Below are 16912 nucleotides of genomic sequence, written 5' to 3' on the forward strand. Positions count from 1 at the left end.
TCTCCTTCCCACCGGTGGGCAGGTGTTCAGCCATGAGGAGCAGAGCAGGGCTTCCTCACGTGTAACAGTGACCGGGGAACACAAATGCTGCAACTCTGAATATCCCTCTACTTCCTCTTCTTTCCCTCTGACAGTTCAATAAGGGGAAAAAAAAGAAGAACCAACCTAAAAAGGAAACCTACCAAAAAAACCCCACCAAGTGATAAAAAAAACATCACTTGCCACCAGCCAAATGATGCTCAGGCAGTCCCTGAGCAACAGCTACCCTGAGAGCCCTGCTGCCATCACTCCCAGCTCCTGGGGAAGGGGATTTTGGGTGCAGCAGCTCCAGGGATGCTTTCACAGCAGAGGCAAAACCCGTCCAGAGCTGAGGGATGACCCTGGCACACTGCAGGTCTGGAACCTGAGGTGTTACAGGCACCAAGAAGGTGGAGAACTCTGGGTGCACCTGGAGAGGCTTCAGCCTGCAGAAGCCTCTTGAACTGTTGCCTTTCTGCTTCAGGAGTCCTCAGACCATGGAACCACCCTGTTTGCTTGGACTTGGTGCCCTCTCCTGACAGCTGTGGCTCGGATGCAGCACAGACCTCAGGGCTCCGGCAGGGGAAGCAGGTCCAGCCCGACACCAACATTTGTCATGTGCAGACAGTTTATGTTCTCTGTTAAAGTATTAACTTTTGTGATTACCCAGTCAAACCCCAAAGAATTTTATGAGTCAAAGAATATTTCCCATCCCTACATTGCTTTCTTTGTCCGTTCCTATCCATTTTAATTTCTAAAGTGGGGGTTTTCCTCAGTCAGAAAATTTTTATTCAATCATTAATTGTAGAGAGGTTGTGGGTGGTTTGGACACCCATAAAATCCTGTGCAGAGTCTGTAACCCCTCTTCTCTCCACTTGCCTTTGCATTTGCCTAACCAGGAGCTCCACACCCAGGGAGGAGGCCGTGCCACTGGTGGGGATGGCTCAGGAGGTTGCTGGGAGCACCCCAGGCACTGCAGAAGAGGCTGGAGAAGACTAAAGCCAAACCCAAAGGTCCACTGCTGGGGCAGGGACACAGAGGGAAGCCCAGTCCCCCAGAGCCTTTTGGGGCCTTTCCAGGCTTTCAAACACCCAACGTGCACTGATTTATTTTATGAAGAGCAGACAGAGGAGGCATCTACTAATGCTTGTGGGGACGGGAATAAGTAGCTAAGGGAAAGGAGGAGCAACCGTGTGCCTCAGACAAGCCTGAAAAGGGAGCTCAGGGTTGGCACATTAAGGTTTTCTGTGCCAGGACATGCTGGTTGGAAAAAGCCATTAGCTCAGTTCTCCCTTAATTACAGCCCTGTGCTTTTAACCAGTGCCTAGGAGCTGGTGTGACCCTGGTGGCTGCTGGGCCCAAGGGTCTGTGCACTGGGGACATGGATAGGGAGGGCAGGAGAACCTGGGGGTGATGAAAAGTCCATAGAAAATGACTTGGGCTGCTGTGTGTCAGGCATTTTCTCCCTGCAGAGCCCTGCCTGGGGACAGTGGCACTAGAACCCAGTGGGGCTGTGCCCAGCTCTCTGCATGCCCACTCTGCCCCATGTCCTGCAGACCATTTCTTCTAAACCAGCATTTTCCGCCCTTTTGATCTGTTTCCTTCTCCTTTTTCCTTTCAGAGAAGTTGTGCAGACATGAGATTATCTTCTAAGAAGCCCATTTCCACCTTTCTTCCCCTCTGAGAAGCCTTGGATTGCCTCATCCCCCAAGCCACAGCCAGGTCCCCTCCTGTGCTCCCACTCAGCATCATCCCATGTGGGTTCCCACCAGGACCTCACCCCCTCCTCACACACAGCTGCATCTGCCTTCCCAGGGAGCAGATCCCTGCATGGAAGCTGGGATGATGTCCACCAGTGCTCCGTGGTGCTGCCGTCAGGATCTGTGCCACCTGCCCCTCCTCTCTGGTGTCTGGGATGACTCTCCTGGGGCTGTGGTAGGACCTGTCCCATCTCCCTGCAGGAATGCCCTGTCTGTGCACTGATGGCCACAAGCCTCCATCCCCCTGACTCTCATTTCAATCCCAGTGCTGGTGTGGGAGGCAGAGGCAACACTTGGGAGGCAGAGGCAACACTTGGGCTCAACTTGTGTTCAGACCCAGGCTCTCCTCAGAGAGACTGCCACTGCCACTGCCACTGCCCCATTTCTTCCCTTTCTGTAAAGTCTGCTGAACCCACTGAAAGCACCTCTGACACTCCCTGCTCTGGGGTCCCTCCTGGATTGGTCCAGTGTGGCTTCTCCTGCCTGACATCCCATCCCATCCCATCCCATCCCATCCCATCCCATCCCATCCCATCCCATCCCATCCCATCCCATCCCATCCCATCGTCCTTTCCTGCCTAACCCAGTGCTCTCTGTGTGGCCAAGGTGGCTGGGGAGGTCAGTTTGGATGAGACTCAATCACCGCCTTTGACCATCTGGGCAAACCAATTAAACTCACCCGTCCCTGCTCATGGACTGTGGGTTGTCCCTCCTGTTAGAAACAAACAAGCAAGCACTAGACGTGATGTTCTGCCCTCATGGGAAGACGGTTTTAGTCTGCTTTCAGTTCCACCCAAGTCTCCTGGAAGTTCCTTGCTACGTCATGGCTCTTCCATAGAATGCAGAACTGCTCCTTGAACTTTTCCACCCACCGCTGGATGCGTCCCAAAAATAAACTACAGAAACCCCCTTGACCCTGGCTTCTTAGGATAGGTCTGAAATTTTTGGAAGTGCAGCCTGAGTGGGCGGCAGGCAGAGGATAAATGACAGCGCGGCGAGAGCCACAGCCACAGCCACTGGGCAGGGCGGCACGGAGGACGGAGGAAGAGCCACCTCACAGCCACCATGCTCCCTGCAAGGACTGTCCTGCTGCTCACTCTGCTCCTCACCTTCTCCCTGCACCACAGCACAGGTAAGGAACCTCGGGCCACTGCTGTGGATCGGGGCTCTGAGGCCCTGCTGGGGATGTCTCGTTGGGAAGGTCAGGCAGGAAACCGCAGCAGGGAGTGGGAATGGTGCTGCTGACAGGAGGAGCAACCCCCTGGTCAGGGCAGGGCAGCACATCCCAGGGTGCAGGGGTGGATGGAGAAGGTGCTGGGTGGTCTCAGCAAAGCCAGACCTGGGGAGAGGCTGCAGGAGCTTGGAGCACGTTCTGGCAGTTGCTCCCCAGTCTCAGCTGGATGAGCAAGTGATTGGAGGGAGGGAGAACATGCAGCTGTTTGGAGCCTTTCAAAACATCCTGCAAGTTGTGCCCCTGGCTTGGAAACCCCCAAAACCAGACTGAGCACCCCAACCTTACCGTGTGCTCTGGGGGATGCAGCAATTTGGGCTGTGAGTTGCCAGGTCCCAGGCTGTTCCCTGCACCACTGCTCTCCATGTCCCAGTCCTGTGCTTGCTGTCCTGAAGGGTGACAAACCCTTGTCATAGGATGCTATGGGAGCTGCTGAGATGCTCCACAGCCTCCATTCTGTGTTCCAAATCCTGTGGTGCCATTGTCTGGTGATGTAATTCACAACATTCCCCCTTCCCTCCACAGCCCACTTCACACCCGTGGAATGCTGCTTTGAGCACGCACAGAAACCCATCCGACACCCTCAAAGCTTCTACGAGACATCCAAAGACTGCCCCAAGCCTGCAGTTGTGTGAGTATCCCAGGGTTTGCTTCCCGTCCCAGAGCTGGAGCAGCTCCCCCATCCCATCTTGCCCCACAGACAGCTCAGTCCCAGCCAGGGGAAGCTGTGGTAGGAAAGTAGCTCTGGGGGGTGGGCAAAGAGGGGAAAAAATAGGTTTCAGTGCTTTCTGCTAATGCCAGTGGTCTGGTAGGATTCAGACACTCACCATCAGCCCAAGGAGGGCGGGGGCTGCTGGAGAGGGCTCCAAGCCTCAATCCAGCACGGGGCTGCACAAAGGGAGGGGAGAAACAGTGCACAGGAAGGGAATGGCTCATGGTTTGTGTTTTCACTCTTTTTCCTCATTGCTTTCTCATTGCAGGTTTCTGGCTGCCAGTGGTGATGAGATTTGTGCTGACCCCGAGAAGCAATGGGTGAAGAAAGCCATAAAACGGCTTCAAAGGAAAATTTGAAATCCATCTGCCATCTGACTCACCCATCCAGTCCTCCTGTCTCTGGATGGAGCGAACGGTGCTCGCAGCTCTTCTCCAAAGGATGCTGTGGCAGTGGGCACCATCACTGCAGGAGGAGCCATCCTGTACCCCAGTGGGATGAGGTGTCACAGTGCCATGGAGCAGCCAGCTACCGAGCTCCTCCTGCTGTCACTGCCCTGCCAAGATGTGCCTGTGGGGCAAATATTTATAATAAAGACTCATTGCTGCAAGTTGCTGTTTGAATTTCTCCTGATTCTCTGGCCCAAGCAGCAGATCCTACAAGCCCAGGGGATGCTGCAACCAAAAAAAAATCGGTGCCACAAGCTCGTATTTCTCCAGGAGCAAACTGTGCCTGGTCACAGTGTGCTTCACTGGGGTTGCCATGGTGGAGCCAGGCCTTGACCCACAGGTCCAGGATCCATAGGTGAGGTTACCCTTAGAGCCCCATGGGCTTTGCAGGTGTTCCAGAATTAAGGGGAGGGTTCTGGGGTAAGATACTGATTAATACCTTGACAGCTTGTAAATGTGCTGGTGGCCACTGCTAAGTATCTGAGGGAGATGAGAAACAATGCCCACAGTACCAGGACACAACCCCCTCAGCTGGACAGAGGTGTCCTGGCTGCTTGTCCCTCCACAGGACTGGGGAAGAGTGGGAGCAGCATGAGATACTAAAACCAGGCTGCTGGCCCATCTTCTCACGGGAGAGGTGCAAACATACATGGGAAAACCTCAGAAAGGTGAAAGCAAGCAATGTGCAAATGATCCTCAGCCTAAAGCTTCATCAGTGTTTTGTGCTCATGGTTAGAAAACACTTCAGGGCTGTATTTTCTAGGACACTGAATGGCACAGGAAAAACATCCCTAATGACATTTTTGTCCATGAACTGTAAGCACCATGGGAGGAAGCAGTGGTGGAAAGGAAAGCTGAAGCAGAATCAGATATTGGGGGACAAACACCTTGAGGACTGTGCATCCCCTGTCAGAGGGGACACAAGTGGCCTTCCCCAGTGAGCAGGGACTGACAAAGCACACGGCTCCACACTGGCTCTTGCACATGGATGTGTATTTTAATAAAAATAATTCTGTCAATATACAGCAGAATGTCGATTTCTTTACCATATTTCCAGTATATTTTCATAGGCTTTTTCTCAGTTAAAATCCACCCCCCCAACCCCCTTTTTTGAAGTTTTCATGCGAAGCGTCAGATAACTTAATTCACAAATACTAAGCGTAGACTGAACCAATGTGCACAGTTTGTGTAATGTCCACGTAGCCAAATGTTGTACCAAAGAGGTGAAACTCCCTTCTGAAGGTGATGAGAAGCCTGGAGTGGCACAGGGAGCTGTGCCCAGCGGTGGCCGCTCCTCCAGGGCTGCCAGGAAACCTGCGGAGACCTCGCACCCTGTGCTCCAGCTGAGCATTTCATACCTGAGTTTTGAGCAACCAGCAGGAGAGAAGAGTCCACTGTGTGCTGGGCAGGTCCTGGGGCTTGCACTGCTGCCTGTGAGAGCTTCAGGGGCTGCAGCCTCCTCCTGCCTCCCGGCTGCACAGGCGGGACTGAGAAATGCAATCCCAATCTAGCCCTGGTGCAGTCCTTGGTCTGGAAGTCACCAATTTGTGTTTTTCAAATTTTCTTTAAAATCCGGATTATCCCCAGAGCTGCTGCTGCTTCTCCTTTCTCCAAGTCTGAGGCTGTGAGAAGCCCAGCATACAAAAATCCCTCTGTGCTCCCTTCTGGAGGAAGGATGCAGCTAAAGTCCTCCAAGCAAAAACATCCAAGCACACACCTGCACCCAAGTGGAGTGACCAGAGAAAAGGTGTCTGCCTGGCCATGGGACGTTCAGCAAGGAGCAGAGGTCTGCACAGCCTCCAGAAATGTTTCTGTGGTGATGTGAGTGTAAATTCCACACAGGACTCATGGGTTTCCTGCAAGCAGGAGAGAGTCAAGCCTCCCTCTTTGGAATAAAAGAGCTGGCAGGACATGTGCTCCTCAAGCCTGGATGATGCCCTGGCTTGCCAGACACTGCTCCAGCTCAAGCTGCAGGCTCTGAGCTCTGGTTTGGGATGTGGGGAGAGGGACAGATATGCCCAGTTCACTCATCCATCACCTGCCACCTCTTGTTGCAGGAAAGGGTGGTGGAGAGCAGCTAGTGCTTCCTATGGAAGAGGCCTCCAGGCTCTCAACTCCTCCCTTTTCCTCCCAAATCTGCTGCAGTTCCCCCCACACAGCCCCAGTAACGCTTCCTCCAGCTCTCTGCCCCTGCACAGCGGACGGGACAAGGCTCACAGCCAGCTCTGGCTCTGACCAAGAACTGTTGGATTGCAGTTCAATCCATCACTCCTCCCTCTGGGGCAGAAGGGTCCCAGCAGCACCCAGCATGTCCCTGGCACATCCCCACCAAGTCCTGCAGAAACACCTTGGTACAGCTGGAGACCCAACACTTGCTCTCCACCAGAGACTTGCTCTCTCTCTGACCCACCACTGAGGCTGCTCTCACACTGGCAGGGCTGAAAGGAAGATGCTCCTTCTGCAAAGGGGACTCCTTGGTGGAATGGGGCCCCTTGTGCCTTCTCCCAGGCTGTGACCAGCTCCACGGGGCCTCACTGCACCCAGGACTGGAGCGTGAGGGACCTCTCTCTGCACCTGCTGCCACGGGGCAGTTCAAGTCTGCACTGCTTTTTCATATGAAGAACCTCCTGATCCCATGTGGTGCACCACACAGCTCCACGGCACTTCACACTGCTCTACAGCCTGGCTGCCACAGGTCACCTCCTCAATCAACCCCACAACAGCAGAACTCCCAAACGTGTGCCTAAGCAACACGTGCTATGTGTTAACACAGACAGGTACCAAAGCACAGCCACAATCCAGCCTGGTTTGCTTTGCTGAAGGAGGAGATGGTTCATCATCCCTGATACCCACAGTGGAAAATGATACATTCAATCCCCAGAACTAGTTCCAGCAGCTCTGGTTGCTCCAGTTTTTCAAGGCAGCTTCAAGAACAAAGCTATTTAAAGAATGGTAAAGATGCCTTAATAAAACATGAAAAACAAGGACACAGCTTGAGGAGAGATTGAGATGTCACTGTGAAAAAAGAGAAGAAGGAAGGGTATGGGAAGATCCTAGGTGTAGGTAACCATGAGGAATGGTTACCTCAGAACACTCCCAGAGGGGCCCATTCTCCACACCAGCCACAGCTGCATCTCCTGGTGTCCAAATTCAGTGGGCAGCAGCACAGCGAGGACCACCAGGATGCTGGAAACAGAAACAGGCTTTACACCCATCTTTCACCACACACCCTTCACACATCCCAAGGCAACAAGCTCCAGCTTTGGTTCACATGGGGCTGAGGGCGAGCATCCACTGGACAACCTCCCCTAAAGAGCTGGATGCTGCACGTTGTCCAGCACTTCACTGGGAGTCCCTCTCCATCCTGCGGGCCACACACAAGGGCTCAATTCCTAGCAGCCTCCAAAAGAATGGCAGAAGTGCTGCAGGCAGCCCAGCTGCAGGCTGACAGAATGCTGTATGGCAGCAAAAAGGGACTGTCACATGTGGACCTGCCCCTTTAGGCCAGCAGGGAAGAGCAAGCCAAGAAGGGCAGTTGGAGTTTGCCACATCTATGCTTGGCACAGACACAAGCCACAGAGCTGGGCCGGGTCTTGGAGCAGCTCCCATAGCACCCAGCACTGCAGATACTGTGGTCATGCAGCTGGGAGAATACTGGGATTGTGGAAGGCAGAGAAGCAAGAAGGGATTGCTGGTAGCAGCAAGAAGTTTTCCCAAAACCAGCTGGCTCTGGGAGCTCACCAAGGATGCACAGGAAATAGACTTCTACCCCCCCCCGCCTGAGAGCCCTCTCAACACTCTTAAGTCTTGAATTAGCTTTGGTTAAATACTTGCTAGGGTAGGCTCATGGGCAGCAAGAGGAATCATCTGGAACAAGACGCTTCCAAGAAGAACAAGAGGAACCAAGAGGAACAAGATTTGGCTCCCCTGGCACAGGAGAGATACCCACAGACTGGAATGCATCCAGCAGAGCCACTAAGATGGTCACAGGCTGGAGTACCAGGTGTATGAGGTGGATACTCTCCCAAAAAACACTTATTCCAGCTTCTCCAGTGCATCTCACTCCAAAGTTCTCCCAATGCATTCCTGATGCTCTCACTCTCTGCTTATGGGGGCAGCATAAACCCTTGTCCATGGGGAGAGAAGTCTGGTGATGTAATTCAGCTTCTTGAAGCTCTCTCCACAGAACCCCTGAAGGACACTTTAACCAAGGTTCCAGGTCTGGAGTTCTCAAAATGCTCCTCTCAAAAGGCCACTTAACAGGCAGGGCATTGGACTCAAACCCAAAGCCCAGGATGTGCAGGCCTGCAGTTAACCACCCCTGAAATCAGGTTCCACCAGGTCCCTGTGAAATGTTTTCCTTCTGCAAGGCCTTTGCTACAGTGCCAGTGTCAGGAAGAGTGTCAGGAAGGTGGGTGGGGTGTCCAGAGGACAGGGCTGGAGTGTGTTTGCTGCTCTTTGGTGGTGCCTCTGGATTAACCAGAGCACAGCTGAGATCCTCCAAGTGTGCAGCCACAGCGGGGCTGAAGAGGTTTAGCTGTCCCAGCAGTGGCATTTCCCAGGTCCTGGGAAGGACACGCAGCTGGGGCTGAGGAATGCTGCTTGTGCAGAGTCCAGCTGAGCTCTGGAAAACCTTCTCCCAGGATCTGAAGCCAGCCCAACAGAGAGCAACCTGAGACAACCACACATGATGGAAGTATATATGCAGTGCCATCAGCATTACAACACAGGGCTGCAGCGGAGTCCTTGTCCCCTCACCCAGAAATGGGAAACCAGCAGTTTCTCCTATAGGCTCCACAGTCATTCCCATGGCTTTACTGAAGGACTCTTGGGAGCAGTGACCAAGTTGCCTGAGGCACTTGCAATAACAAATCCCAGATCACTTTTATAAAAGTAACTTTTGAATTGTCATGTAGCCTCTGGTTAGGTGTACAGCCACATTCAGTGCTATAGACCCCATTTTACTTTAGCTGTTTTAAAAAACTACTGCAATAATCCAAGCTTCAGCCTATATGAACCATCAAAGAGCAGCCAGAGAGACTCAAAGGCAACAGGCTTTGAAATACAACCTGGGAAAACCACATCACAAATCCCATCTAGGAATCAGGGGTAGGTTGAGGCTTACATCCCACCACACACCACAAACGTGCTTATCTTCCCCATACTGAGTCATGGCCACATTAGTCAGAATCTGAGTGCAAGAAGCAGAAACCACTAGTGAAACCACCAGAAGACTTGAAATAAATTTTAAAAACCCAAATAACATCCATCACACATTTCTTGGCACCAAAATAACCAGATAGCTAGGAATATCTCTTGTTTTGTTTTCTTTTGTAGTGAAACCAAAATTAAAAAAAGTGCTTTAGGACAGTCAGCAAAGCTTTGCTGAGAGACCAAATGGGGCATTAATATGACACATGATGAAGAGATTTGGGTTAAAGAAACCACAAAGAGAAGGAACCAAAAAGACCTCAGAAAGAAATAAACATGGTGTTGCTACAAAGAGAGAGAGGTCTGACTGCAGCCAGACTCCTGCAAAGTGGTGACCAACAGCAGAGGAAGTCACCAAATGGGGGAGGCAAAGCAAGGTCCTGGAGTATTTCAGCCTCAGTACCCACAATGAGCCCAGCAGTGTGCTGACAGTCTGAGCCTCAGGAATGCAAAGCCTGCAGGAGAAGCCCACCAGGCAAAGGTCACATGCTGCCTTGGCACGTCTGGGGCCAGAGGCTTTGGAAAGGAAACCTGCCCACTGAGTTCTCTCTGCACTTGCAGCAAGGCAAGGACAGCAGGCTGGGCTGGGATGCGTCAGCAGAGTTGAAAAGCAACAGATGAGCTTTCAGGCACATGAGCTGTTCCCCAGAGCTGGAACAGAAGCTCCAGATTGGCAGGTTAAATTCTGCTTGGTGCAGCTGTCTCCCTGGAAGAACGGCTGTGGTAGAGCTCCCTCTGCTTTCTGCAGCTATATCAGGGATCTGATAAAAGTATCTCCTCCATCTCTAAATGTCCTGTTTTTAGACCACCACAGCTCTAGCACTGCCCCTACACACTGCACACCTTCACCAAAGGCAGGGAAAATGTTCCCAGCCATTTCCAACACCATCTGCACATTCACTGCCACAGTCTGCCCTGGCACCTGCCCCCCTGCTCTGCCTTGATTGCAGACCTGAGGTGCCAGCTGCAGATCCAGCCTGCAAACCCAGAAAATTCTTAAAGCTTTGGGCTGCTGCTGCTCTCCTTCTCAGTGGCACACAAGCTCTCTTGCTGCTTGAAGTCCTGGCACAGGCCAACCTCCATTTTAAGAATAAACCTCAACAAAAGCTGTTCATCTTTCACTGACCTTCCAAAAAAAAACTTGTTAACAGCAGTAAAATTCATGTTTGGTTGGAGCTCCCTTGGGTCCTCCCCAGAGCTACTGACCTACAATTAATTTGGTGCAGAATTCCAACTCCTCCTGTGCAGCTGAACCTGCCACCTCTTAATGGTACAGCAGAGGATGCAAAGCACACGGTGCTGCCAGGCAGCCTTGCCAGATAACAGAACATGCTCAGAAACACTCACAGGTGGTCTGAATGCTTGGCAGCACTCGAGTCCCTGGGGTTGGCACACAACATGGACACATTAGTCCATTTTACTCGGAGGTTAACTCACCCACAGATCCTTGCTAGTCTCTTTTGGGCCTGAAACTTCGATAATTATCTTAATAATCCCTAAAGAAAAACTGCTGCTCCTTTCTGAATGGCTCAGGCCTGACAAAGCTGGTACTGACCCCAACCTGCAGCCTGACCTCAGCTTGTCCCACCTGCAAGGACAAGCACAGCTCAGCCCAGGTTTCTCCTGACGCTTCCAAAACTTAGAAGTGCTCATTTAGATCAGTGTTATGGGGATGGGAGAGGGCAGGAAATACTGTTATTACTGAGTCACTGGCAGAGCCCTCCTCCATGGAGAAAAAGGGGGACTTGTTATTTCATTAAAAATTGTCAGCCCACCAGGGCATCACCCACGGATGTTTCTGCCCAACTCACATGACCTGGTTCTACCCATACAGTGGCAGATGACTTCATATTAATCAGTCCTGTCCCTCCAGCTGTTCAGAGAGCTGGATTTAACTCTTTCTCAGGGCTGTGAGATGCTTCTACAGCACAACCACCAACGCAGGCAATGTCAATCTTCTACTCTTCCCACTCACAAAGCCAAGATTGAGAGCCTTGGGCTCTGAAGAGAGGCACCATGAAGGACCAGGCTCCTCCAACTCCAATCATTAGTGTGTGACAGTACCTCACCCGGCCTCCTGACGGGTTGTATGATGTGTGTGGCTGGGACCAAGTCTGTGGGCAATAAATACATCAATGACTTTGTGGAGGTGGAAGAGACCTTTTTAATAAACATGATTCAAATAAAATAAAAAATCCCTCTGAACTGCCACTGTGAGAAGAGTTCGGATTACTAGCACGGATGATGCTGTATGTGCACGATGGAGGGAGAAGGGAAGAAAAGAACAAGCTGTCACCAATTTGATGAGCTTCCTCAGTAAATCAGCATAAACCAGCTCAGCAAAACTCTCCAGATAAAATATTGGTGGAACCATGAGAAACAACTCAAATCAAAACAAACAGAAAAATCCCTACATCAGAAGGCGCTACATTAGAATAACCAGCGAAATACTGAGTGCCGCTGGAGCCGCAGCAACGGCAGGGAGACGGGTCAGATCTGCCAGTCTTCCTGGGGGCAGGAACAGCCACACAGTGAGGGACTCACTCAATCCTTGCACAGGCAGTGTGTGTGTGCTAGAGGGGTGTCGGTGGCAGGGAGCTCAGGCTATCGAACGAGGTGGTGGTGCAGTGGCAGCAACGGAGGGTGAAGGGCAGCACTCCACGACGTCGGCTCCGTCCCGCTCGGGTGGTCAGTGCAAATAATCGTCTACTCTGGCAAAGGAGCAGGAGCCCAGGCCCACGCGAGCCATGAGCCGCAAACACTCCGAGGCCTGGCCCAGGGCGAGCATCAGCGGGGGCTGCTTTGGCAGGTTCTGAGATTCTGTGGGGGCAAGGAAAGAGAGCTGTTTAGAAGAGGTGTTCTGGCTGGTGCTGGCTCACCTGCACTCAGGCCTCTCTCCATCCCAACTGGGCACCAAGCCCAGATCCCTGGCAGAAGGTGCTGGCTCTGGAAGGAAGCTACTTCCAAATACTGCCAGCTCTGTGCTGCTGCTGCTCCACACACCCCACCACCCATGACACATCCCACAGATCAGCAGGGCCTTTGAGAAAGTGCTGCTGTGGTAGCCAGAGCAACAAAAAGGAAACGAAGCTCCTACTGATGCTGTCTGCCGGAAAACCCTCAAAACATGAGAGATCAAAGCATGGAGGAATAAGGGAAGGCAGGAGAATCTGGCCCCAGGTGAGAGGCAACCCCTCCATTTCTCTCACCTGTGCAAGGCTGCACAGCAGCCCCAGCCCTGGACCAACTCACTCCCTCATCACCATGTCTTTACAGTGGCATGTTTTCTGAGGGAATGCTCAGCTGAGCTAGACAAGGTGTCTGGTAACCTCTGTGATGAAGCTTGTCCAGACACCACATCTCCCTGGTGACAGCCCTCAGCAACTTGTCCATGCTCCTCAAGCACTGGACAAACAACTGCTGACTGTCAGGGGAAGGGGCTCTCCTTCCCATAACATGCAATTTCTGTTCCTCTACTCAGTCAGAATAGCAGCCCTCATGGGCCTGTCCATCAAGTTGTTCCTTTCCCCAGAAGATAATCTCTAAATCTCCTTCTGCAACACTCAGTGTGAGATTCACCGACCCCACAGGAAACCTGCATGGGCACAGTGAGCCAGACTGTGAAGAGGAGCCAAGTATGGGTTTCTGAGACACAGAAGTTGTTCAGTGGACAGTATTTGACCCCTGTGGAGGAACTGAACTAATCCAGACTGAGGAGTGTCCTCGAAGTTACCTGAGCAGTGACACACTGTGGGCATGGTCTGGTGACAGGACCAAGGGTCCCGCCTAGGACAAATAATCCCTTTCTTGCAAACTGGCATCCTGCTGACATGAAGAGCAAAGCTCATCACAAACAGGGGAGCTGCCTTGCTAGCTGAGGAAAATGAACTTACAACGAGATCTCTCAGCACAGTGAAGTCCATAAGGGAAAGAGCAACAGTGCTTGTCTGGTTCCGACACTGGGCTGCAGGCAGCCAGGCTCTCTGGGCTCTAGCAGGCACAGCAATGATGGGAACACACAGAGGAAATGCTCACAGGGAAGACAAACCCTGCCTGCATTTAACTCTGCATGTTCAGCATGAACTCAAAGGTAACTGGAATTATGGTTCTGCCACGCTTTAGAGCCAGTACTATGGAAAACAGTTTCACTTATGAGATGCTGCAACAGAGCAACCACAGTCCTTTCTACAAAGCAGGATAATATGAGGGTTGAACTCTGCTAATCCATAGAGCATGGAAAAGAACCCTGGTAAAATCCACAAAATGATTCAGGTGGGTTCAGAGCATGAAGGGAGAGGGGAGGGAAGTGCATGAAAGAGATCTTGGCTTCTTCACTAAGCAGGGGAGGAAAATCCTGAGGAGCATCCTTGGGAGCAGCAATGAGGAAAAGGCAAGGAAGGGAGTCAAAAGGAGAGCATATCAGGGGATCTGCTCTCTGGAGGCTTCCCTCCTACCTCCCTTCCTGCATTACTGCCCTGACAATCCTCAGCAAAAGAAAGAAAGGCCAAAGCTAAACACAAGTATTTCTGAATTTTCCCTAAATTCAGGGAAATTGGCTTGCCTGCCACAGGACAGCCGTTGAAAACAGGTTTATCTGGGGGAATACTCCCACAGGAACCAGATCTTACCCAAAATAGCACTATTGAGAGCAGCACACACAGGTTCCCTCTGGATCGGGTCCAGCTGTTGGCCAACGGGGCAGTTCCAAGGGTCTGAGTAAGCTAACAAGCTAAAGGCATCCTGTGAGAGAACAGAAAGGCACAGTGAGGTCAGGCAGGGCTGCAAACACACAGGAAAACCACCAGTCCAGCGGGGGCACCTCCTGCCATCACCACGGTGACAGGTGCCTACCTCCTGAAAAGAAATGGCCCTTTTCTTCTTGGCAGCAAGGGACCACAGTGGGCCATCAATATAGTGGATTAAAGAGGGTGCCCCCTCCACCTGGCAGGGGAGCCAGCACGGGAAGGCAGGTAGAGTGTCACCTGGAGAGAAGAAGAGCATGCAGTTGCTCCAGGAAGCCAGGCAGGAGCTGTATTTCTTCTCTCTAATGCTGAGAATTGGGTGTAGATGCTCTACATTCATATTTTGATCTCTGATCCCCATGTAGGTCCCTTCTTGCTCGGCAGGTGCAGAAGTGGGGGCTACCCAGGTGTCTGCAAGGGAACCCACAACCCCAGACCTGGCCCAGAGAATTGCTGCAATGCAGCACAAGGCCGCAGCCTACCTGAAGCATCTTTTTGTGCATGGTGTTCTTCCCATATTCTCTGCAAAGCTGCTCACTCAGGACCTGCAGCTCCCGTCCAAACTGGATCATCCTCTCTGTGGCAGCGTGGTTCCCTCCACAGAGCTGCCTCTGGGGGCAGCTGTCTTCTAAGGAAAAGCAGTGGAGAAGGAACAATCATCTTGCATTCCTCACCAACGCCCACTGTGTGTCATGATAGCCATAAACTCCTTCCCCTTCTGGAGCAGGTAGCTGCTTCCTGCCCTAGGTTTATCCCAGTGGAAGCTTTCTGTGATCCCTGCCCTACAACAGCCAGTAGTGGGTTTGTCACAGTGCCTGTTAGATACAGGGAAGATTTGAGCTCTGTTAAATGCCTGAGGACTACCTAGAAATCTAGTCTCCTGGGATAAAATCCTGGGAGCTTGCAACTCCAATCTGTTACCCTTCCATGCAGGTAATGCAGCATACATAACCCAGAAACCCCTGGTCTAACAAATCCCGGACTCAGGAAACTTTCAGTCGAGATGCCAATGCCACCCGTTTCCCCGTATTAGTGCCCACAGGAGCCATCAGAACTGGAGGAATCAGTTTCAGAGGAAGTGTAGCTGATTCATCTGCTCCCTCCTGGCTAAAGCACCCACAGACAAGACAGTCATGGCTGAGCAGCTGTGCTGAGGCCACTCTGCAGCTGGACATCCCCAGCCTGCCACAGCCCAGCTCAGCTCCCCAGCAGGCACTTCTGCCAGGACTACTCTGAGCTCCATTTCATGACCAGCATGGAACAAACCTTTGACTCCTATTGCTTTCCCTGCTCCAAAATATCACCAGCACTGCTGTGAGTCTATGAAAAGCCAGACCTAGTTTTAGTTCCAGGACAGATTAATTTTAATTTTCCCCATGAAGCAGCACTTCATTCAGTAGGTGGGGAAAGAAACCCAAAATATATGCTTTTTCCCCACAATCCAATCACAGTTTCAACTTTCGATACCAGCTCCTTCTATTTCCCTTTAACCCTCCTGCCTCTGAGGACCTACCCATGCTGGACTCATCTGTTTGCAGGATCTCTTCATGTTTGTAGGTGCCATTCATTATCCTGGTGGATGAATTTTCCAGGACTCCATTGGGGTAATGCTCAGCCTCCATTTCCATCTCGCTGTCACTGAGGTGAAAGGAGGGAAGAAAGGTCAGATGTCTAAATTAAAAAGGTAAGAAATGAAGAGCTTATGTGCCAAACAGTGCCCAGCAATGGCCAGCACACCAGAAAAGGTGCCAGTGGGACTACAGGGAGCCAGATGGTCCAAGTCAGTGCAGCAAAAATTGTTGCAGGCTTCTGAAGACAACTTATGAAGCAGGTTTCTGTTCCCTATGTGCCTATCATAATTCCAGGTGCAGAGTGCTTTGCATTTTCCCTTCAGGAAGTGGTGATCCCTGGGACAGCAAACAGCAGCCAGATAACAGATAACACACTCAGAGACTGCACAGGAGGGGAATCTTGGCTATGATATGTCCCCAATCCTTGCAAACAGTGCATTACTGAACATTCAAATGTCCAAGACAGCAGGCTGAGACTGCTGATTAACCACTGATTAACTGAAATTATGAGAAAATCTCACTGGAACTTGGGCTCTACATTTTAAAAAAAAGAATGACAAATCCAGCATCATTAAATGATTCTGGTAAATTGAGTCTGAACAAGTGTTTCTCACTCAGTTACATGCTAGGTGGCTCTCCAGAAGTCACAACTGAGCCTACAAACTGCCCTGCAAGCCGTGCTCAGCACAGCACTCAAAGGATGAGTGCCAGTTGCAATTAGCAAGAGATTCTTTTAATCACAATGACACCCTCTGCTCCAGTGGGGCCTCAGACAGCCCTGCAACAGCAGTGTGGAGAGTGAGCCCAAAAGAAGCTCAGTTTTCACCACAGCTCACTCTGCTCCACACTCCAGAAAGGCAGCAGTGACTGCACTGAACTGCTGGATCACCTGTGGCTTCTTGGAGAAGGGAGGCTCAGTCTGACCTGCTGTCACAGCATGAAACAAATTACTGCTGGCTCAGGCTCACCTGGAAGGAACAGGGCAACAGGCAGCCCAAAGAAATTACACACGAGAGCAATGCACCAAGCCAGTAGTGGCCTGAGCTTCTGCCTCACCCAGTACAGGGCAGTAAAGCTGCTCAGCAGGAACAAGTGCCTGGCTGAGGCAGCAGAAACAATGCCAGGCTGACTGGGAAAGCTTCTGGGCAATCTATCACATTGGGCTCCAGTGGCATCAGTGTAATGGTAATTTTCAGCCTGGTGCCTGAAACAAGAGCA

At 51.7% G+C, this 16912-nt stretch overlaps 2 protein-coding genes across 4 annotated transcripts in view; one reads left to right on the forward strand and one right to left on the reverse strand.

The window, feature by feature from the left end:
- Positions 1 to 2788: 2788 nt before the first annotated feature.
- CCL17 (C-C motif chemokine ligand 17) lies at positions 2789 to 4205 on the forward strand. The gene is made up of 3 exons (XM_082290097.1): positions 2789 to 2910; positions 3535 to 3640; positions 3990 to 4205. The coding sequence occupies exons 1-3, from the start codon at positions 2844 to 2846 to the stop codon at positions 4078 to 4080; spliced, it is 264 nt and encodes an 87-aa protein (XP_082146223.1). The 5' UTR covers positions 2789 to 2843; the 3' UTR covers positions 4081 to 4205.
- A 994-nt stretch (positions 4206 to 5199) lies between these two features.
- The window catches only part of RANBP10 (RAN binding protein 10), a 69628-nt gene continuing 57915 nt past the window's right edge, over positions 5200 to 16912 (reverse strand). For 2 of the 3 annotated variants that reach the window (XM_082290142.1, XM_082290144.1), the window contains 4 exons: positions 15637 to 15761; positions 14606 to 14751; positions 14010 to 14121; positions 5200 to 12201 (listed from right to left, as the gene is read on the reverse strand). In XM_082290142.1, the coding sequence (XP_082146268.1) occupies positions 12071 to 12201; positions 14010 to 14121; positions 14606 to 14751; positions 15637 to 15761 (514 nt within the window). In that variant the 3' untranslated portion in view covers positions 5200 to 12070. The remainder of the gene's footprint in view (positions 12202 to 14009; positions 14122 to 14605; positions 14752 to 15636; positions 15762 to 16912) is intronic. The other variant, XM_082290143.1, reaches the window with a different exon arrangement.

Source organism: Coloeus monedula, assembly GCF_965178545.1.
Source record: "Coloeus monedula genome assembly, chromosome: 13".
In the NCBI taxonomy this organism is placed as follows: Eukaryota; Metazoa; Chordata; class Aves; order Passeriformes; family Corvidae; genus Coloeus; species Coloeus monedula.